The 23,812-nt window shown below is 42.8% G+C and overlaps 1 protein-coding gene across 2 annotated transcripts in view; it reads right to left on the reverse strand.

Moving 5' to 3' along the window:
- The window catches only part of ENOX1 (ecto-NOX disulfide-thiol exchanger 1), a 564,686-nt gene that overhangs the window by 219,262 nt on the left and 321,612 nt on the right, over positions 1 to 23,812 (reverse strand). The window contains exon 1 of one of the 2 annotated variants that reach the window (XM_058276648.2): positions 20,707 to 20,836. The exons of the other annotated variant lie outside the window; for it this stretch is intronic. Within the exon in view, the coding sequence (XP_058132631.1) occupies positions 20,707 to 20,764 (58 nt within the window). The 5' untranslated portion in view covers positions 20,765 to 20,836. Of the gene's footprint in view, positions 1 to 20,706; positions 20,837 to 23,812 lie in introns of those variants that run through there. 2 annotated transcript variants of the gene reach the window in all.

Raw genomic sequence — 23,812 nt, forward strand, 5'->3', positions numbered from 1 at the left:
CAATGAATCCTAAATTAAACCATGGACTACAGTTAATAGTACAATTATAAAAATGTGCTTACATCAATTGTAACAAATATACTATACCAATGCAAGGTGTTAAAAATAGTTCGGTAATGGGAATGCATATTTTTAGCATGGTTTAGCATGGTTTAGCATGTTTAGCAAGGGTTTTCTATAAACCCACAACTTCTCTAATAAAAACAAAAGAAGTATTTTCACTAAAATAATATGCACTTGTAATGAGTTCAAAGCTAAAATCTGTAAAGAAAAAGGGGAATGTCACTCCCTAACTCCTTTCCCCCACCAAACACACTCTCCAGAGAGACCCACTGGAAAGCAGCCCCTGTGTAAAAAGCAGACATCCTTGATCTTGTGAAAAACCACAACAACCTATGAGACAAATGTTACTAGAAACTTTTCACGAAAGAAAAAAAACTAAGGATCAGAGATTGAGACTTTGAGTCATTTATCCAAGGTCACAAAGCTAATGAATGGCAGAGCCCAGGATTCAGTGTGCTTTACCACAGACCTCTGTTTTTATAAATTTGAGGAGCTGACTTTTTTTTTTCCCAACAATGAGCCAGACTTGCTGTTCCCTATGGGTTTAGCTGGCTTCAAAGACAGAGAAGTCTGGGGTAAAAGGTTACCTCCATCCCCGTGGATACATTCACTCAACAAATCTTTATTAAATGCTTACTGAACGCAGATCACAGTGCTCAAGCAGGAAAATAATGGTGAGCAGGAAACAGACCCTGCCCACAAAGATTTTTCAGTACAGTGGGGCAGGGGAAATAAGCAAATAAAAAAGCATTAGCAGATTAAGCTTGTCATAATAGGACAAACACTTCAGAGTCTATATATATGTAAATAAATAAACACCCAACAACCAGATTCTGGAGAAAGCTATTTATTTATGTATTAGAAGGCGTGTAGGAAGAAAGGAAACTTTCTAGGACAGCCCCTTCAACACTTGCCAACCCCCAAAGGAGAAAAACAGCAGGCTGAAACCAGAAGGAGGAGCCATGAGCAGAAAGTAAACATGAAGCCAGAGTTGCTCAGAGGGAAAACGCCAGCGTCAGCCCTGAGAGAAGGGAGCTTGCTGGAGCAAGGTAAGGCTGCAGCCTGAGGCTGCCTGTTAGTCAGGATCTGGAAGCTCTGTGGTGCCCTTCCTTGAGTGGCCCTGACCCTGTCAGCCATCTTGAATCCTCTACTTCCATCATAAAAGGCACTCAGGGAAAGAATCTGAGCATATCGGCAGGAATCACTGCTGGAAAACAATTCAAGACCCATGCTTTATGGAGAAATGCATATTTCTGAGGTAAAAGTAGCACTGTTAATTGTGTGTTTGGAGAAAAGGAGAGAGGGAATGTATAAGGTATAGACCTAGAGTTGGTCTGTGGCTTGAGGGTGTTAATGGCTTAGGTTTTATCAGAAAGTCTCATAAAAGCCTCAGCCCGAATTGGGCCTAGCATTTCCCAAATATAAACATTGAGGGTAAATCTGTGGTTTGAGTTGAGAGCTTGGTATAAAAAAGTCATAAATGGCACTGCTTTCAGGAACCTAGATTCTTCTAGGTTATGGCTGTGTAACTAGCTCCTATTTGCAGTCCCCAATTCGCCAGTTCCTACCCACCCTTCTAATCCCTGATGAAATGTGATAGTGAGAGAGGGAGGGATGGTGAGGTGGAAAGGCAGGTGAGGGCCATATGGATGGGAAGGCTGGGAGATAAAGCCAGATTACTACTTGTGGTGGTTTGGATCTGTATCTATCCCAGAAAAACATGATCTTAAACCTAATCCATCCCCTTGTAAGTAGGACTTTTTGATGAGGTTACTTCAGTTTAGGCGGTATGAGGTCCTCCTCCATCAGGCTGGGTTGAATTCTACTGCTGGGGTCCTTTATAAGCAGAAGGAAATTCAGACAGAGAGAAAAGTCACAGGAAACAGCCAGAAGCTGAACATCAACAAAACCGGAAGAGAAGGGGGAGGCCAAGAGAGGCTGCCATTTGCATTGCCATGTGACCATCTAAGGACCAAGGATCGCCAGCGGCCAGTCCCAGAATGCCACAGTCTTCAGGAAGAAAGCATTGGCATCAAGGCCTTGATGACACCTTGATTTGGACTTTCTTTTATCCTCAAAACCATGAAGTTTTTAAATTCCCATCATTTAAGCCAACCTATTGCATCGTATTTGCTTGGGCAGCCGAGGAAATTAAAATAGTTCATTCTTCCTACCTCCTCCCCTTTCTGCCAGAATCCCTTCTGGTCTTACTTCTCTTCCATGGTCCTATGCATGACATTGTCTTGAACACAGACGATCTCATGGCAGCTGTCTAGCAGATGGGGAGTTCAGTTCTCCTTTTGGCCTGGCACTATGAACAAGAGCTAGAAACTAGAATAGGCAGTGCTACGGAGCTGGGTAAGGGCAGGAACTGAACAAACTAGGCATCCCAACTTCCAATCCCAGTTCCATGGGATCACTGACATTTCGGAAGCATGAGAGTCTCCTTTAGCCACTTTGTGATACATAATGAAATGAAAATCTCACCGCGTGCTTATCAGAAGTTCTACCCATTGTGGCAGCAAATTTTTCATTCCTGGAAAAGATAAACCCCGAGAACTGATCTGTTGACTCCCCTCTCTTCCTCTCCTACGAAAACAGAAAACAGCGCAGAGCCCTTTGGCAGCACAATCTGCATATCACAGGAGAGCTCCTGTCACAAGCTCCCTGTGGGCCAGTTTCCTGAGCTTTTCCACTTTAAGCTTTCAGTCTTTGTTTCACAAGTCAGCTGAGGGACTAATGCAATGCCTTTTGGAGGAGGTGACAGAAATGAAATGCCACTGGAAAAACCGACCGCTATTTTGATAGTTAAAATCAGATCCCTTTGAATAGTGCCTCAGACAGAATTTCAACTAAAATACTAGCAGCAAAAATTCTGCTAAGTACAGCTTCATGCATCCATCTTCACAAACCAACCATTTCATCCTGAACATTAGATATTCCGGCCGTGCTGGTTTTTGGGTTTTTTCTTTCCCCCTACCAGTACCTGAGAGTGTTGGTATGCATGACAGCAGAACAACAAAGGTGGTTGGAGCCTGCCTAGGGTTGTAATTTGGCAGTGGCATCCAGGATTTGGCCTGTAGGCTCCTGGGGGTTCAGGAGATCAGATGACAGGAAAGGCTTATAGTGTAATCTTGATGTCTTAATTGAGCATACCAAACTCAGAGCGATGGCCAGCAATGGCAGGGACCTTTTGGATATGCAATCTGCTGTTCAATCACATACTTGGGAATCAAGGAGCTGAGTAGGCCAGGTTAGGAGGGCAACAAATGAAAGGGAAAATGTGAGTTGATGCTGAAAATGTGATGCAGAATAAAATTGAGGTTATAGCTAGTATCCTTCCAAGCAGGGTTGTATTGAGCTCAAATTATTTTGGAATTTGCAAGTTCCTTGCTGAGTCAAATTGCAAAAATAAGTTTATATGAAGAAGAAAAAGATAATTTCTGAACTAGATTAAATGTAATGCAATGGGTCTAAATTCATCCAGGGCATTCATAAAAGTCTAAGATATTTCTTCCATGCCATGCGATCACAGTTTTGTTACGTGCAATTACATATTCTTATTTTATGCTACCTAATAGTTTTCTTGTATTTGTATATTCTTGACCCAAAGGAATGGATCATAGAAAAGATCAGCAACAGAGATTCATCATCTCTACTTAAAGTATTTGACTGCATAGCATTGCTTGTCCTGCTCACTGACATAAGCAAGGTGCAAAATATTGTGGCATGCTAGTTAAGGCTGAGGAAATGTGGCGGAAGAGGCATTAGAAGTAGGGCACCGAAGGAGCTAAAACCAACAGCCTTCTCAGTAGTTTCCTCCCATTACGCAAAACAAAACAAAAAAACCAAGCAGCTACTAGATAATATTTAACCACTTAGGGAGCTGATGTGACTCAGTGGTTTAAGTGCCAGCTTCCCTCCTACGAGGTACTGGGTTCAATCCCCAGCCCTAGTACCTCAAAAAAAAAAAAAGTGTGTTAAATAACTCAAAATAAAGTAATTAATTCAAAGTTACAGAGAGGAAAAAATTAACAGTCATAACAAGAGAAGAATGCTTGCCTCTGTCCATTTACCTACATATCCTGGAAATAAATCAGGAAATTGCAGTATGTTTACATCTATAATTTCTTTTTCCTTGTTCTTTTTGGTTTTTCAGAGAACACCTCTTTAGATATAGTATTTTAAAATTCTGATCAGAATTAGCTGTGGAAAAGAGCTGGGGAAATAATGGAGACTCCAGTACTTACATGACACATTCACAAACCCTATGAATGTTTAATGAAGGAACACTGTCTACACTTAGATTTGAAATGAGGTTTTCTTTGTGGGTGCTCTTATAGCAAGTGGAGTATGAGTGGTTTTTACTTTAGATTCAGTAAACGATACCGAGTACAAAATATGCTACAATTTAATAGAAAAGAAAAGCAAATTGTTGATCGTTCCCTAGCTCTTTTTTCTTCCCTTAGATTTTCAGAACCAAGGCAGTTTTTTCAATTGTATTTCATTTTATTTAGATTCCACATACATGCCAAGGAACTCAATGGAACAGAAAGTCATTTTCAAACAGTCATGACCTAAAGCTGTCATTTCATATTGTATAGAGAAGTTCTGTTTGATTTGTTTTAAACTGTATAAAAATTTCAAATGTAGAACTTTGGAGAAAAATACATTGAATCTGCCCATTGCAAATTAAGCAATCTCAAAATGAAATACAAAAAAATTCAATAGTGTAGAAAATACAGAAAATAGCATGGGGTAATGATTTTTAGTTTGATTTTGAGGCTAAAGTGTAACTCTTGTCTTTATAAGACGTCACATGGCGTGAATTTCCTGAATCATAGGAAGGCACGCAAATGGCTTCCTCTCAGTCTTAAATGGTTCAGAATCAGGCTTCAGGTCACTTCTCTGACCCTGTTTTCTACAGCTTTCCCTTCTCATGAGCTTCAGCACCCGCCTTGAGCTTGCCAAGCAGGATCATCTACCATTGACTTTGCGCTTGTACTTCCTCCAGATACCTGCACTACCACCGGCTCCCTCCCCTTCGTCCCTCTCTGCTAAATGCCACCTCAGGGGACAGGCCTTTCTGAAATCTACTTAAAATAGCGACTTCTGTTATTGCCTGTCCTCCTCCAAGCCTTCATTTTCTCCATAGGATTTCTCAGCATCTGATGATCTGATGTTATATTACATAATTATTTGTTTGATAAATTGGTTCTCCATAACCCCCTTCCCTGCCAATAAATACAGCAAATAAATAGTATCAGTGTGTATGCACATGTGTGTGTATAGGCACATGCAAATTTGCTGAATGACTAAGCAAACGAAGTTCACTGTATCTTCCAAGAAATTGAATTATAATTATTTCCGGAATGATGATTTTCCTGAGGTCAAAAGAAAAAAAGGCATTGTGATATTTTCAAGACATGTGTTATTCAGCCCCCCATCTTGGCCCTCTGATTAAATTATGGATTGCTTTTATGATGATTCTTGCTGGTTTCTACTTTAAGCCTTTTCTGGATCTAGACACCATTAACCCCAGGGAGCAGTCATGCCTAATCCTTTTTCCACATAAAAATAATTAACCCTGTACCCTCAACTCCAATAAATTGTCAATAAAACACAAACAAATATATCTGTTACAGATTTAAGTATAAGGAAATAATAAACCCTAATATCCTAAATTATAGCTAGCTCTAAAGTATTAAGGACACATTCCCATGACGTGAAGCACGGAGGTTTTCAACACATTAAAACACAGTTGTTCTCTTTTCGTGCCAAGAAAATGGAGATGCTCGTGTTGTTCCTTGACCCACTGGTCAAATGCTCCACAGTTCTCTGCTGGAACACACCTCAGGCATGCCTAAGCCTGAGCTTGGTCTGGGAATGGCAGGCTTTGGAAACTGATCCTGGGACACTGACCTTTCATTCACCCTCATGGTAAGCCCAGAGGAATGTGCTGGGTGATCACCCATTACTTACACCCGGTAAGAAATACGGGCTCAGCCTGGAGTCTCCAGGGCAGTGGAGACCAGCCAGAAAGATAAAATGATATCCACGCGAATGGCAAAGGGAGCTTCTAGAAGGAATGAGGGAGCATCAGCCTGGACAGTTGTTCTCACTGGCATGAGGGCCTCCACTGGGATTTGATGGCCAGGGAAGCTGCCCTCTCCAAGTGAGCTACTGCTCTGGGCCTCCCATTCTACGCAGCTGTTTTTGTGCAGTTGAGTTCTTGCCTCCTTCACTCACCTCCCAGAACTTCTGCCAGGAGTGGTCACCCTGGTGACAACCACCTTCTCTAACAGAAATACCCAGGTCTGCTTGAAGTAGGAGTAATAATAAGAGTTTTTGCAGAACCGTTCGAAATGGCCTGATCCCTGTGCTCGCATGCTCTGAAAATAGGTCTTTTGGGTAAATGTGAGGATTGAGAATTTGCATCAAAGGAGAGGGGAGTTGCTCTCTCTAGCCCATCGTGTCCTTTCTGAGCACCGATGCCCTGTCTCTTCCACAGTGTTCGCAGTGTTCACAGCTTCCCCTGAGAGAATCACCTTTCCCTCTCTTCCCTCGCCATCTTTGGTTTTAGAGGCCCACCTCCTCCAAGAAACCTCATGAAGATCAATTCTTCATGACTGCTTCCCCTCCAAATTCCAGGGCTCCCCAGCGATGGTCTGTCTGGGGATTTGATGTGCTACATGGAACTGTTATTATAGTTTTTCAACACTGTAATACATTTACATAATTTATAAATTTTATATTTTTATAAACATTACAACTATAATTTTTATGTTGAATCATGTGAAATTGATATTTTTGTGGATAAAAATATTCAAATAGTTCAACCTAATATATGTGTAAGGGAAAAAATGAATTAGAAGTAAACTGTACAATTTCACTAATATTATTCTTAGGATGAAGCTGAAATGGGTACTTTATTGAGTCATCTATACATAAATAAGTAAATAAGTGGTGCAAATATGGTAAAAATTCTTACAGTGATATCCACCATCAAACAGCAGTACAGTTGTATTTTGAAAACCAGTGGTCTACATGCCCCTGTTACCATTTAATGCAGGTCATTTTCTTATCGTTATTTTGTGTATCTATGTATTTGTGTTTTCTTTCCAACTAGTTCCCCAGATATTGAGAGGCAAAGGCCAATATGAAATGACCAAGCTCTTAGCAAGGACAGACTCATGATAAGGATTTGTTCTGGTTACTTATGATGATGATCTCTCACCAGGAAATTTGTTTCCCTTTTTGTTCATTTTAAACCTGGACACTGATGGGCCTTGTAAGAGAGTATGTTATTCTGATCAGGAAACCTAATGAGGTGGAGGATCTAAAACTCAGGACTGCCATGTTGGTGACTCACCTCATCACAAGAAAGTGTTGAGAGGTAGCATGACCTGTTGGGTTGACCATGTGGATGCATTCTATTTAGCAGGATAATGTACAGAAGCCTCCTCCACTTCCCAGCCCCAAATTACAATGCCACCGACAGGGGAGAGAGGGGAGACTCTGTGGGAAACCAGCCTCTCCTGTGATATCCTGTGGGCACCTGTCCCTCCCACCCAGCTACCAACCACTATAACCAGCATCAGGGTGATACAATCCTTTAGAAAATGATGCTTGGATCTTCTCCAATGTAATGTAGGTAATTATGACTCATGTACTTTGAAAAATAAGCTAATGATACTCTAAAAACCCACATATTTCCTTTCTCTTTTAAAAACATAAACTGCATGCAGTTAGTATTCTGAAAGCTTTTGCAACCTATGCTTTTTTATGCAGTGGTTAAGAAACAAAACTTTTGCCTACTAATCAGTCCTTATTTCCAATTGGAGAAGGATGCACCTCCTTGATACTTAGGAGGCCAGTCAATAGATTTTGAAACCAATATGATTAAAGAAAAAAATTATTGGAACTGTGTGGGTAAGGGACTGGAAAGATATTATTTTTACCTGGGATGTCAGGAAAACACCACAGAGCAAAAGAATATGGGCTGAGTCTTAAAGGATTAATAAAAGACCTCAGTGGGAAGACAGAGAGAGAGAGAGAGAGAGAGAGAGAGAGAGAGAGAGAGAGAGAGAGAAGAGAGATAGCGGGGCGGGGAGGCAGCTTAAGCAGGAATGGCAAACCCATGTGTGAAATCAGAGTCCTGGAGGCTGCTGGATGGACAGAACTGCCTCTCTCTTCACTACTATACATGTAAGTGAAGGTATTCAGATTACACTGGTCTCTGAGTCCATATAATGAAAATGGAAGTATCAGTCTCGAAAGTGTTGCTCTGTGAAAAATGTCAAGGGATTTAAATTGATGCTTCCTAAGTAAAATATTTTTCTGCAGAAGATGCTAGCTTATGAACTAGAAAACTGAAGTGAGGAAGGGTACGTATGAATGTTTTTATAAAAGATAGACTGAAAGATTAAGAGAGTCTTGACAATGAAAATGGGCATTTACTTACTAAATCATGAAATATTAAACCTAGGAAGAGAGTTTACATTTTAGTAGAAAGAAAACAAAGCAAAGAAAGTAGTCTCAATTAATTAAACAAAGAGATTAAAAGAACTACACAAAACATCACATATTTTAAGAGGATTTTAAATAAATTCATGGAGATCAGATTTACAATGGTTTAATTGAACTGGGTTAGAGCTGGCAGGAGTCTGTAGTTCATAACCTTTGATGGCAGAGAAGAACGATATAATCGCTCTAATATTGATCAGCTGCCAAAAAGTCAATAACAATCTGAAAATGACAGAACTCTTAGAAGGAAGGTACTATACCATCCTGGAATTCATAATAGTGAGGATAGAAGCCATTAATTCTAATCAGATCCACACCATTGACTTAGAAGAAACATTTTTAAAGTTCAGAGAAAAGTATGATATGAACACTGAGATATCAGCTCTAATAAGAAGTATAAGTCAAGGGAGATTCTGAAAAGGAAAAATTTTGATTATTTAAGTGTAGAGTCACAATCATAGTGAAAGAGAAGAAAGGTGGGCTGCAGCTATAGAAATCACTGTGTCTTTCAAGAACAACGAAGATGACCCCTTCTACAAGCAAACTAATCTACAAATGTGGAGTGTAGCATAAATAAGGGAAGCGTGGAATTTCAGACTAAGGTGGTGGGAGGGGGGTGGGGAAGAGGACTTTAGAGCTATCATCAGACATCCTCAGAACAATCAAGTAGAAGACCCATGCCTGACACCAACACGATAGCATGCTGGCTTAATGCTTCCCACTTTCTTCCTCGGAAATCTGAGTTTCTGGAACATTTATTGGAATTAGGGGATTTGACCTTGAGAATCTAATGAAACATTGGAAACTGTGTGTAAGGACTACTAGAACTCCAAAGAGTTGGTTCCAGTTTTAGAATGACAACCTACTAGCTGTGTGATCAAGGAAAAGGAAGATAAAAGGATGAGGGTAATCTTCACATATCAGAAGGAAAACAAATATAGATTAGTCAAGCAATGCTCCAAAGAATGGGATTAGGACCAAAGGGTAGCATTATAGAGCAAAGAGATTTCAGGTTCGTTCACACTTTTTGCATTCCTTTGGTGAATATTTAATTAATTCCTACTGTGTACCTGAACATTTTGCATTCTAGGCAAATAAAGATCAATATGACACAGTCCTTGAGGGAGTTTGGCAGATACAGGAGCAAATGAATTAAATCTCTGTTATATATAAAGAACAGAGCAGGAGCCAACTGACTCTGCCAGTGAATGAGTTTTAGGTTTTCCTAAAAGATGGATGAAGTTGAAAGTGAGGGAGGGGGATGAAAAAGGGATAGAAAGGTGCTGTGGGCCTGGACTACACTAAGCAATGGTGCATCGCTGTGGACAGTGTATGACATGATACGCAAAGTGAGTATTTTTGTTTGGCTGGAGCTTCAGGGGCTAATGGTGTAATGGTGGGGAATGGTGCTGAAAATACAGGCAGGGACATGCAAAGAAGGAGTTTTATTCCATAGACAATGGGGATGTAATAGAGTATTTTATACTGGGAGGGAGAGGGTCAAATTTGTGATTGAGAATGGTAATTCCTTCAGCCAAGTGGAGGATAAGCTCCACAGCAAGAGAAGCTCGAGGAGAGGAACCCAGCTGGGAGCAAGACAGGAAGAGGCCCCGGATGAGGTAGAGATGGAGAAGTGGAAGAGATTTGAGAGCAATTCCTGAAAATAGGATAGACAGAATTTGGTAAGCAAGGGGACTGTGGAGGTGAGAGGGAGTGAGTGAAGGTGTGACGGAGAAAGAAGGTGAAAAACAGTAACCCCAGGTTCCTGGCTTGTGGACTTGGTGGATGAAAATAGGGGAATTGCATGGTGGAATAATGGGTAAAGGATTAGGCTAGTACAGAAGGAAGAAAATGTGAGCTTTCTACAGAGCAATCGAAGGCTGCTTCTACTGAACTTACATCCCGTAAGGGAGCATGCCTGTACCCCAGGCCAACAGACATCTCCCTCTCTCGGCAAACACGGAGGTTGTCACATGCCTGGCACATGGTGGCTCTCCACTTCCGGTGGGCATCGGAATCACCTGAGGAGGTTTTTACACATACATATACCTAGTCCCCACCCTAGGAGCTTCTTCTTTTTTTTAATTTAAAAAATGCCCAGGCATTTTTTTTTTTAAGGAGCTGCAAAGGTGATGCTGATGCTCATCAAAATTTGACAGCCACAGTAGCAGTCAAAAAACACTGGTTCAGCTACTCAATTAAAAGAAGGAAGGGAAAGAGGGAAAGCTTCCTGAAGTTTTTTGAAGAAGCAGCTGATTGGTCTTTTAGACTCAACAGTGCAGTACTGGGAGGGAAGTTGGCACAGATGACCTTTCAGACCTGCCGATCTAGAGGGTCCAGGAGTGCAGAGTATGGCAATGGCAGCTTCCACGGCTGCAGACTGCACGGGCCCGGAGAGCCCTGCTCTGATCCGATGTAACTTTTCTTACATAATTGGCATCCTGCTCTTTCCTAATATTTTGTGTATTTGTAAATACATATTAATACATATTTTTCTTTTTTTTCTTTCCAATGTCTTCTTTCCTAGTAGACTCACGTTCCACACAGCAGTCATTCTGCTTCTTTTATTTACTACCAGGTATCTAGCACCTAGCAAGACACAGGCATTCAATAATTTAACGAGCTAACTAAGCCAGATTATTTTTACGAAATCTTGTAGGCTGTACTGCATCACTTTCAGTATGCCTTCGGAGCTGTCCATATAAATATTATAGTCTCTGAAAATGGTTTCAGAAATAATAAGAAACATACAACTAAAGACAAAATATTTTTGGAGATTTTTTTTTTAACCTCCAAAAAATAATTTTTTTAAAAAATTTATATATATATAATTTATTTATTTATTTTTGAGGTACTGGAGCCATATCGGCACCCTGCTTTATATTTTAATGATGAAACCCAACACCCGGGTACAAAAACAAATGAACAAGTGGGTGAATTAATAAGAAACTGAAAGTGAACACTATCAGGAAAATTAAAGAAGTAGAATGAGTTGGCCAACTTGAAGAGCCAGAAATGTAAAAAATCCCCATATTTATTAGGGATTGCCCATGTGCTTCCGTATGTTTAACAATTAAAGATTTGTTGATAGTCCTTGCTACAATATATAACTAAGTTGTGGCATTTTTTTGAAAATTTATTGCTCTGTGATAGAATGTGAGTTTGTCCTACAAAAATGATCAAAATCAGAATTCTACTTCACTGAAATGTGTCAGCTGTGTGTCACCCTTTCATGTACATTATCTAATCCAATTCTCACAATGACCAGATTTGACAGATTGGGAAAATGAAAATCGAGTAATCTTAGATGTATTCCTCAAACTGAGATACCATAAAAAGTATTAATTATAATAAAAATCTCTGAAGACAGTTTACATAGTATCATTTTAATGTGGGAGAAAATGTATATATTTATTAAAACATATTTTCATTAAAGTATTAAATATAAACCTCAATCATCATAGTAATGGAAGGATATGATGTTGTGATTAATGATATACTTTCACTATTAACTAATGAGAAAACAATATTGTTCCAGTTGGTGTTATCAAAGACATAGCTGAAATTGGTAATAAGACATTGAATCACGCATCCCCTGAGCTCATGCCTGAGAAGGGCACATGTCTTCTGAGGCATTCATCACAGATCTGCATAACCTCAATTCAATTATGAGAGAATATCAGACAAACTCAAATCAAGGACATTTTGCAAAATACCTAGCCTGTACCCTTTACAAATGCCAAGGTCACGGGAGACAAAGAACGACTGAGGAACTGTTTGTGGGTTGCTGTTTTCAGGTCACCATTCTGAATATCAGCGGTCGTTACGTAGTTCTGGGTGTACAAATGGAGGTTTAAGAAAGTGGAATAATACCATGCTGAATCCAGGGCATCTGCTGACAGATGTTTCCTGATGCGTGCTTGTTTTTACCTTATTTGTAATTTTCTCCTAAAAGGATTCTCTATTAGCTTGAGATTCTGGTTTACTGTTTGAGGATTTATATCAGGTTAAATGTATCTATGTCTCACAAGGACTGTATGTTTTCCTAAATTTGTATTTTAGCTCAGATTATTAGAATTATAATGATTACTTAGATTGTCCAAACAGAAAAGGGAACAGACAATAGAAAGAAGTGAAACAAAGGGAGACAGGAGAATTGAAGACAGGAGGAGAGGAATGCAACTCCCTTGAAACACATGGGTTAACCAGGGGCTACTACTAGGGACTCCGGGCTAGAAAGAGCTGCTTGCTTCTAAACAGAATTTAATTTTCAATTGAGCGCAATGGCCAGATGCGGCTCTGCCACCTGGAGACCCTGCCCCTGACCCTCCCTGCCCTACGGTGACACTGCGGGTCTGGAAAGAATCCTCGCCTTTGGGTAAATGCAATCTCCAGGCAACTTCTTGATGCTCCATATTCTGTTCCCACGGACCAGTAATAAAAGTTGAAGGAGGGAAACGGACTTGGCCCAGTGGTTAGGGCATCCGTCTACCACATGGGAGGTCCGTGGTTCAAACCCCGGGCCTCCTTGACCCGTGTGGAGCTGGCCCATGCACAGTGCTGATGCTCGCAAGGAGTGCCCTGCCATGCAGGGGTGTCCCCCGCATAGGGGAGCAGCACACACAAGGAGTGCACCCCGTAAGGAGAGCCACCCAGCGCGAAAGAAAGTGCAGCCTGCCCAGGAATGGCGCTGCCCACACTTCCCGTGCTGCTGCCGACAACAGAGGAGGACAAAGAAACAAGACGCAGCAAATAGACACAGAGAACAGACAACCGGGGGAGAGGGGGGAATTAAATAAAGAAATAAATCTTTAAAAAAAAAAAAAGTTGAAGGAGATCTTACAGTGAGGTGGGGATTCTTCCCATAGAGATTGCTTAAGAAAAAGAAAGACATAGCCAATATGTATTAAATAGAGGTGGGGAGGGTATTGATGTATGACATAAACTTCTCATAAATAAAGATCGGCTCTATTACTTATTTAAAATTGGATGGAGGCATAAATGTTAGTGCAAATGCCCACAATACAAATGCTCAGACATGCAAAAGATCTCCTGGGAAATTAAAACACCTATATGTGGGGAGAATTGAACAGAACGGGGCCCCAGAGCTTCCACCCCCCTGGGCTAAAACAAGCAAAGAAGAACTGCGTCTGACTGATTCGCAGGCTCTTCCCAGACCTCAGATTAGCTGGGTATTAGTGCAGGCAGGTCTCAGCTGTCCATGAAAAGGAGAATACGTTTTAAAAGCTGCATTTGAATTTTAAAGGTACTCAACATTTCTAGTATTGTTTACTGAAAAAGGTCAACACTCGAGTGTCTTATTTATGCACGGCAGGCTTGCCACATGGCATATGCGGAAAATGTGTTAAATGCACGGCTCCAGAGCCAGGAATCTTATTTTTCAACCCAGTGGATCCATTACTAAAGGACCTCTGCTGCGTCCAGCACCAGGAGTTAGAGGCTGTAAGCCTGCCTCCTGAATGCCAAGGCCACACTGACTGACACACGCCAGGAACCCCAAATCCACGTCACGCTCCACCCGCCCCTCCCCAGGTCGCTTTTGGCCAAGCTAGAGAAAGGGAAAATGGACACCTTTCGATAAAACTCATAAAACTTCAGTTCGAAGCACAATATCTTAGGCTCCTTGGACAATAACCATTATGCTCCGATCGACGCCTGGTTCCTTTCCCCCACTCCAGCTCTGAGTAAGCATTCACAACAGCCCTCGGTTCTTCCTGCAAAACAAGGGGAGCTTGCACTGCTTCCTTCGAAAAAGATTTACGTTAAAATCGTTAAATCCTCACGCAAGTAATTTTTTATTAACGGAAACTGGAATAATACATAATACATACCAATTTTAGGAGGCTGAGAAGGCCAAGAAAATCTGTGGTATAAATTAGCAAACTTAGGAGTAAGTCCAGTGTTTTAAATAAAATATGGAAAAGCATAAAATTAATGCCAGGAGAAATTTGATTGGAATGCAAGGAGTGCCTTAATCATTCCAGGAAAAATATTACTTTATGATTAGTAAATGCCCTGATAAATTCAGAGATTACTCATTTCATATAAATATTTTTCACTTAGAAACTGTTCCCTTAGTGCATTTTAATACATAATTTGATTTATAGAAGTTAGATTTACATGCAACTTTTCCAGTATGCATCTTTTGGATAAAGCCAATTGAAGCTGTGACTAAACTTTCTGCCCTCTGCAGAGGTGGGGAACAAATAAATAACCAGTATTCCCCATGTATGGTAATACATGCCTAGTTTTAATAACACTTGCCACTTAAAGAGGAAAATATACATATGTAGGTCTTCAGGAATAACACTTTTAACTTATAAACAAACAAATATATATTAGGCTTTAGGAATAACACAACTTAAAAGTAAAAATATTATATATATATACACACACACACGTAAGTTTTCAGGAACTTTCTTCAGGAGATTTCAGAAGACTATGACTTAAACTACACTTTCACTTGATACGTCTTTCAAAAGCCCAGAGCACACACTGAAGGACCTGGGCTGACACAACTTGATTCAACCCCATCAATACGTATAAAGACGTAGAGAAGCCCCGGAGCACACCGGCCGCCAGGCCCTGTGCAGGTGGGGCAGGCACTTATTTAACTGCCTCCATCGAACACCGGCGCTAAGTGCAAGCCTCTAACGGTCTGAGCAAAACGCTCTGGACCGCCCAGAGTAAGGCATGAGGATTCTGGAAAGAGGCAGGGAGCAGGGAGAGAAGAGGCTCAGAAGGAGAGATGACATTTCAGCTGGGTTTTAAAGGATGAGCGGAGCAGGATGACATCAGGCAGTGGGCAGCCACTCCAAAAAGGGGAAAACAAAACAGCCCGTACATGCCCCGTTTTGGAAATTAGATTTTCAGACGTGTTCTGCCTCAAAGAGATTTAAGTTTGCAATGTCTAATGTGAAACAAAAGCTACAAACTAGATGGTTTCTTTCTGACCTGCCTGCCCTACTTCCCAGCACCTTAGATGACTGGTGAATTCATGTGGTTATAACAAATGAATAAAAGTGCCTTGATAGAAGCAGAGAAAGTGGAATGCTTCAATGGTTGAAATAAAAATTAGAATTAGCACTGTAAGTCTGTGAGTGAGGAGTGCTACCATTCGGCATAGAAATGTACTGCAGTGATCATCTTCTTTCAGGCTGCTTAAGAGGTAAGTTATACTAATCGTTTGAAGAAAGAGGGTCTGTTAAGAAGAAAGAGTCTGCAAAGTGCTATCAGCTGCAGGGTCTGTAGGATTTTTGCTCCGTGCTGGGGCCTATTAGTTAGAAAGGGGCAGAGTGAGGAGAAACATCTTTCAGTAAGGGCAGCCCCCTGTTGTCCTGTGGAGGTGAAATGTGGGCTGGAGACCACCTTCCCGTGAACTGCATGCATTGTAGCATGTTCCTCTTCTGCCGCAGAGGGGAAAGGAAGTGGGGAAGGCGATGTCCCCCGGGTAGCCTTGGAGAAAGGCGTTCAGGGAAGTCCCTCATCTTCAGATGGGGTCCCGGCAGAGGCCGGAGCTGGCTCTGCCTCTAAGTACCTGAGGATTCCAGTGCTCGAGCCAAGATGCCTGTGAGTGGCTGGAGAGCCCAGGAATAGGACAAGACTGGGATTCCTTTCACACTACCTAGAAGCTAAGTGAGCTCGAGTTAACAGCCTGAGGGAGGGAAGCGGATGTGGCTCAACCAGATGGGGTGCCCACTTACCACGGGGGGGTCCCAGGTTTGGGTCCTATGCCTCCTAAAGATGACGAGCAGAGGTCTGCACTCACCACAATAAGCTAGTCTACGAGCAGACATCTGTACTTGCCACAATGAGCTAGTTTATGAGCAGACGCCTAAACGAGCAGATGCCACAAGGCAGCAGACCCTGCAGGCTGCAGGGAGCGGATGGGGTTCAGGCTGCTGGGCTCCCGTTGCCTCCTGGAGAAGGCGAGCAAACAATGAGTAGACAGAGGAGAGAGTCATTGGGGTGGGGGGGAGGGAGAGGTAGGATAAAACTAATAAATAAATCTTAAAAAAAAAAAAACCCGAAGGGAGCAGAGCAGGTATAGCTGGGTGGGTGGGCACATGCTTTGTATGTACGAGGTCCTAGGTTCAATCTGTGCTACCTCACACACCAAAAAAACCTAAGGGAGACTTGTTAGCTAGAACCCAAATGCAATAAGATTATATTTTGCTTATTAAGTAGCATTTCATAAAGTGAAGTTAATTCATTCGTACTGGTAGTTTTTAAAGGTGTGTGCATGTGTGTCTGTGGGGGGGTGGGCATGGAAGGAAGGAGGGAAGGGAAGAAGGAGGGAGGGAGGGAGAGACGTAAAGAGGTAAGCAAAGGACTTGTCCGGATTACGTTGGTCAGTTGTTTCCCCTTGCTCCAGTCATCGGCCCATAGGGTCCAGCTGTTAAGGGGCTTGTGTTTAGTAAACAGCTTTGACCCTTTTGTGACTCTCGCTATCAAAGTAGGCAGTTTCTAGGGATGAGGTTGGAGCACAGGTCCCCGTTCTCCGCTGGGGGTGCAGGGCAGTGGGGCCTGGTGGGGGGACTTCCCTGGGCTCGGGGACTTGGTTCTGGGTTCCCTCCAGATCTGGGCCTGCCCCTGACTCACTGCGTGAACCTGGGCCTGTTTCTCAGGTGAAAACTAAAAGCAGGGGTTCAGATTAAACACTTTTCATGGCTGTTTCCGAGCCCATGCCCTGTAGAAGGGGGTGAAACGTTCCCATCTTCCTGGGTTAGACACAGTGACCCCTACAGAGCTGCCGTCATGTTAGCCATGCCCCACCTGGTGTCAAAACGGGCAGGCGGCCAGGAGCGCAGAGGGCCGGGGGGTGCCACGGGCGGGGGGTCGGAAGGACAGTCAGCACAGACCTGCCCGATGGCCCCGCTGAGCCACTGACCCCGCTTCTGACACAGGACTCTTCCCACGAGACGTGTTTCACGACTTTCACGTGTGACGTACACACTAGCACGGCAGGGCTTTACAAGTGTTCTGGGGAGCAGCCTCCGTTGTTCTTTTTACGGGCAGCTCTCAGCAGAAACACCAGCACGACCCAGGTGGGGCAGCGCCAGCCCGAGGGAAGGTCCCGAGAGCCTTGGGCAAGTGACCAAACCAAGCTGCAGAGTTCTGGCCTCTCGCTGAGATTTTCCCAGCCGAAAAACCTGGGAGTTTGGAAGGGCTTTCATCCCCTCGCCCTTCTCTTTTCATTTATTTTTTTCACTCCATCCAGTTCTTACTTAGTCTGAGTCCAAATGGCCCGCAAGGAAAATGCCTCCGATCGGGTTAAACGCCAAGAACGTCCTCCTTCTCACTTAATGCTGCCTCGCAGGTAGAGGAACCAAAGGAGAGACAGACGTAGCTATCGGGACTGTGCAGATATCCTGTGAATAATTTACCAGCTCACGTGTTTGACTCTGTCCTAGGTTATTGTTTCTTATTTTTCACTAAGCGCCAGGGAAATAGAATGGAATTTTTATAGTGCCCTGGGAAAATCACCTCACTTTGGACCCTGCCTCCCTCGCAGAGCCCAGGGGATCTCACGAATATTTTGGGGGGCTTCTACACGCCAGGCATTGTCTTGAAGATGCCTGGGCTGAGGGAACAATGCGAGTCCCAGCTCACGAGATCCTCTTGACAAGACAGCCTTGTCCCTGCATCACCAGAAGCACGTTTCACTTCTTGTGAGCCAGGTTCTCGGCGGCAGGGATTTTCCTTCATGTTCTTTGTTCTTAAGCCCGAGTCCCCTGATGCTACAGCAGTTCCATTTTTCAAATGCCCACGTGCTGACTGAGCGGCCAGGGGGCTCGAACACCCCACCTGCTTATCCGCTTGCCTCGATGCCTTCTACCTGGCTACACGCCCGTGACCTCCATCCCTCCTCTGCCTTCTGTCCCTATTTTCTCATCCATCACTTGGAATTCTTCCATTTCCCAGGCCAATGCAGTGTCTGCCCTGCTCACAGTCCCAATCTTGACCCACCAGTCAAATCCACCTCTACTGTGATGCACAGTGCAAAGTCAGCTGGGTTCTCACCTGGGTCCCATCTGCCCTTGATCGCCTCGCCCCACTGTTCCCACCTTCTTTTTCCAAGGCCTCCCATGTCTGTTCTGAGGGTCACACACCCTTTGGCCAAGTTCAGAACATGGGTGTCTGCTCGGTCCCGCTGGTCAAATCCCAATTTCCACCCAGATCTGGTGTCTTGTGAGAATCTTGAATAGAACTCTTACTTGGTAACCAGTGACTGAGGTAGCCAAAGAGATTTGCCTTAGAGGGTCACCAAACACATAGGTTTCTCACGAATATCAATGAAAGAAAATATCTGGAATTGTTATTGGATGCCTAGAACAGTGCCTGGTACATGAACTGGGGATCAGACAAAGGTGTTGAAGGATGGAAATCAATCATTTAAATAACAAACTGCAAGTGATATTCTAAATTTCTTCATGACAGAGAGAATCTATCTGTCTCATATATGTATCCCCAGGGCTTACCACACTGTCTGGCATATTATAGGGTAGATAAATAATTGCTGAATTGAAAAGAGTATGTCAGAAGAGTCACTGGGGAGGATCTCTAACTCCCCCGGAGTATGGGTAAGGCAGGGTACCTTAATATGTCAGACAAAACTCTCAGCCTGGTTGGACCCTCAGTTTACCTACTATGGTGGCCCTTGAGGCACCAGAGGGTGGGGGTCTATCCAGTGGGTAGGAACCACCCCAGGAAAGGAGCAGGAACCCTGCAGGGCAATCTAGGGCCTGAACTACACTTCCATCCACTCCAACCCTCCATTCACTTTCTGCCGGTGTCCTCCAAACCTCCTTCCTTTCGGACAGGCAGCCCCTTCTGAGTCAAAGCAGGGTCTGGGTTTGCTCAAGCATCTTAGATGTCTGAGAAATCCTGGAGCCTGAAACAGCCAGCCAGTGGAGCCCAGCGCAGGTGCCATAACAGTGGGCTGGTGACAGGATACGTGTGTGTGCTCTCAGTGGCCGACGTAAAGCCAGTGGTTTAAGAACGTTACTTTTTTTTTTTTTTAGGTTGAAGCTATCAAAAATGTAGGACACGCTATACTTAGGTCAAATACAGGTGAGGACTTCCAAAGTATATTAAAATGTGTAAATGCTCCCTTTCCTACAAATTATAAATCATCTGTCTTTAAAATGGTCCCGGCAATCCATGTTTTTAACTGAGCATATGTGAACACAGAAACATTTAGTCTTAGCCATGGTTCCTAAAAGTCATCTTCAGAGATAAATTTTCATCATGGATGTTTCAATTAAGACAGTAATATTTATTGAAAGGTAAACCATAAATGTATAGCTACTTGAATCATTATTGAACAAAAGTAATTTATACTGCAGCTGGTGTACTACATTTTAGCACTGCTTTGATTTTATCAGCATTTGTCAATTAATCAACGTGAACCTTGTAAAACATGTTCTCTTATTAGTGTGAACAGGCAATTTCTTGGCAGACTTGGAAAGAAAGGTCGCTTAATAATTTGCTAATTGTGTACAGATAGATTTAAAGAAAAACTGGTAAGCTCTCATTCCCATTGGTCCCAAACAGTATTTTTTTTAAAGCTTAACTTTTGTAACTTAAATATGGTCAATGGATTCGCCCTTTATACTTTTACTAGACAGCAGATAAAGATTAAGGCCAGAAAGAAATTAAGCTAGCTGGGGCCCTTGAAATTTATTTTAAGAGCCTTTGTGTTTTCACCTTTACCCTGTCAAAGACTTACTAGCCTTGAAGCTATGGTTATAAACAATGCAACTATATTTTCTGGCAGAAAAGTGAGAATGAGAAGAAAAAGAAACAGGAAATGAGCAGCCACAAAATAGCCAAGCAATGCTCCCTTTTTTATTTGCCTCAACTCGTCCTTCATTCAGCTAGATGAATGGTTGGCTATCTACTTCTGACTTCCAGTTCCTTTTACGTTCACAAGGTGGGAAAGAAGCCAAGGGAAGCTCCTTCTTCAGGCAGCCCGTCCATCAGCACCCTCTCTGCCTCTCTTGGTACCCAAGAAAACACTAATATAAGGGCAGAGCCCCCCCATCACGCATTCTGCAGCCGTGCAAAGGACTACGTTTAAAATGGGTAACATACCTCGGAGGGCAATTTCGACCCTGGGGTCTGCAGGGCTGAATCGAGAAATCCGCACCATCTTAGGAGTGTAAGCTAAACTTAAGATGAACTGGGCATGGATGAGAGTAAGAATGTTGCACTGCGTTTATGTGTACAGAGACGTCATTCATTCGTTGACTGGCGATGGTCTTCCAGAGCTGCTCTAGGCAAGCGGCTCTGCGGCAGTGCTCCTTTTATGAGAGTTAGGAGGCCCTGGGAGCTTTCTGCCTGCTCAAACTGGCTTTCAATCCGTTCCATTCCAATCTATTCTCAGTTCTAAACAAGTCATTATTTCAGGCACATTTCCCTAAGCAGATGCAAACACTCTTTTTTCTTTGCAAGACTCCCTTGGGCAAATTAGGCTTCTTGGAAAAGGGTCAAGGAGCAATCAAACAAAATACCTACTGAGAAGCAAGCATGCGGTTCCAGGGGATGTTGTCATTATGCAGGCTAGAAGTCAAATTTTAGACAGTGCTTGGGCAGTGCCACTGAATCTGAGAAGGCCCAGTTATGGGAAGCAAAACTCTGATATCTGCAGCCAAAGTTTCTTTTTATGGACATAACAAATGGATTTATTTTTTTATGGAAACAAACTGATGGTCAGAAAGCCACTAATGGAAGGCTTCCTTTTTTACTACTTGAATGAAGAGCTGCTGATAAAGGTCTAATTTCTTAATAAAATTGTAGTAAAAGAGCTTTTATTGGGGAAAGCTACTACAAAATTTATATCTGTGGGTCTCACCGCCTTATCTAACAAATACGGACTATTTCTAAAATAGATACACCATGTTGTGCTTTTTTTCCTTTGAGTCATAGTGAGAAATGTCTCTTATGTTCTTTTAATATTTGCTTTTATTGACCTCAGCTTCAGTTAGCTCATGTCCACATATCAAGATCCTTTTCAAAACAGGAGAGGTAAATGGAATGTGGGAAGGGAAGCTGCTTGGTGGCCTTAAAGCTGCTTCCTGGCTGGAGTTATTTCTACCTAGAACATATACACCCTGTTAAGAAGCCACGGGGTTACAAAATGAATGGCTGTGGATGGCAGGTCTTCATTTGTTCCCCTGACATCTGAGGATACCGTAAATAAGTTTGTGTTTCAATTCCGAGGGTTCCATCACCTTGGAGGTCTTAATCGTTTGCAGTCGCAGTTTCTCAAGTGTTCAAAGCATGTGCTTAAGGAGCGTCATTGACATTTAACGCAGCCAGGGAGCATTAAGCAGATTTACGGCCTTGTACGTGGTTATCCCAGATCATCTTTATTTAGAAGAAAGTTTCGGCTGATGAGCGGCTCAGCGTCCTACGTCGCAGCTCATTCGCGGTAGCCCGCCCGAGCAGCTGACTGTGCGGGAGGCCTCGCACGTCTCCTTGCCTACCTCTGGCAAGGCTCTTGAAAAAGGGGTCAGGGTGTTGGTGGCAGATGGAGGGTCAGCTGAGACAAAGGAAAAGTTTAAAAGGGCAGCTTGTCTGAAACAGGGCTGTAAGAAGCATAAAACAGAGCTCCCCAAGCTCTTGTGCATAGGACTCAACTGGGTGCGTTGTTAAATTGCAGGCTCTGATTCGTTAGCTCGGAAGTGGGGCCTGAGCATGTGCATTTCTAACGAACTCCCTGGCGATGCTGGGACCACACTTTGAGTGGTTAGGCATGAAGTACCCTCACTAAGTATCCTCTCTGGGTCACCTGCAGGCAAAGGGAAAAACATATATACGGCCCTGCCTTGAACTTGCCCCTGTTAGGCACACAATACACAGACTTGGCATTGCTTTGTTTGCAGGACACCCTTTGTGCCCTGGAATGATTACTCCAATATTATAGATAAGGAAATTGAGACTTAGGGTGGTTAGGTAACCTCTTCCAGGTCACTTAGCTAAAAGTTAAGGGATGTGTACATACCTGACCCCAAAACGCACTTTTCCCTACTACCTAGAGACAGATAAAACTGCTCTCTGATGGAAAATAAAATGTCTCTGTTGGTAAAGACCTCATAAAAAAGTCCATGGACTGACTAGCAGGCCGTTTTCAACCTGACTTCTGAAAGGAAGAGAAATTCAGAGTGGCATTTATTAGCTCAGTACCAGAAATAAATGGTGGTAATTACATAACATAATTTATCGCAGCCATCCAGGAAACACTGTCATTGGGAGTCCTTATCAAGGTTTTTATTCTAAAATGTGATAGAGGGGAGCAGATGTAGCTCAGTGGTGGAGTGCCTGCTTTATATGTATGAGGTCCTGGGTTCAATCCCTGGTGCCTCCTTAAAAAAAAAAAAATTGAAGCACATGGTACATTAGGTACACTAAAAAATTAGTCATATCTCCCTAGCCCCCTAGTTCTACTGCTCAGGGATAAGTACTGCTGGGTTTGTTGCAGCCTTCCAGAGCTGTTCCCTGCAAGTAATATGGTTAATACAGATTCATTCATTCAGTCATTCTAAGGCACTAAGGAAGAAGCAGTAAGCAAAATATACAAAATCTGCCCTCACGTACCCTGTAGTCCAGTAGGGGAGACAGATGTGAAACAAACAAGTAAAATACCTATTAAGTCACACAGGAAAAAATGCTAATGGAGAAAAGGGAGGTGGTCACAGAGATAAATACAGTAGTTTTGGAAAGCCTCATTGAAAAGACAATATTTGAGTAGAGATTTAAGGAGGTGATACTATTAAGCATTTACTTTGTCTGCTAGCAATATATGTGAAAGGCTTCACTAGATCAGAACTTATAAGAGACCCACCTTATTCTATTTTTCTTCCCCTCTCCCTCCCCCGTCCTGCTGTTTTTGCTGTGTCCAATCGCCCTGTGATCTTCCGCAACTCTCTCTCTCTCTCTCTTTTTTTTTTTGTCTTCTCTTCTCATTTTTTTCCTCTAGGATTCGCCAGGATTTGATCCTGGGGATCTCTGTTGGGGAGAGAGATTCCCTGTCAATTGCACCACCTCAGTTCCTGGTCTCTGCTGCGCTTCACCTTGACTCTTCCCTTTGTCTCTCTTTTGTTGCGTTGTCATCTTGTTGCATGACTCACTTGCGTGGGCACTGGCTCACCATGTGGGCACTCACGCGGGCACTGGGCTCGCCACATGGGCCCTGGCT

This window comes from Dasypus novemcinctus, chromosome 15 (genome assembly GCF_030445035.2).
Source record: "Dasypus novemcinctus isolate mDasNov1 chromosome 15, mDasNov1.1.hap2, whole genome shotgun sequence".
Classification (NCBI taxonomy): Eukaryota; Metazoa; Chordata; class Mammalia; order Cingulata; family Dasypodidae; genus Dasypus; species Dasypus novemcinctus.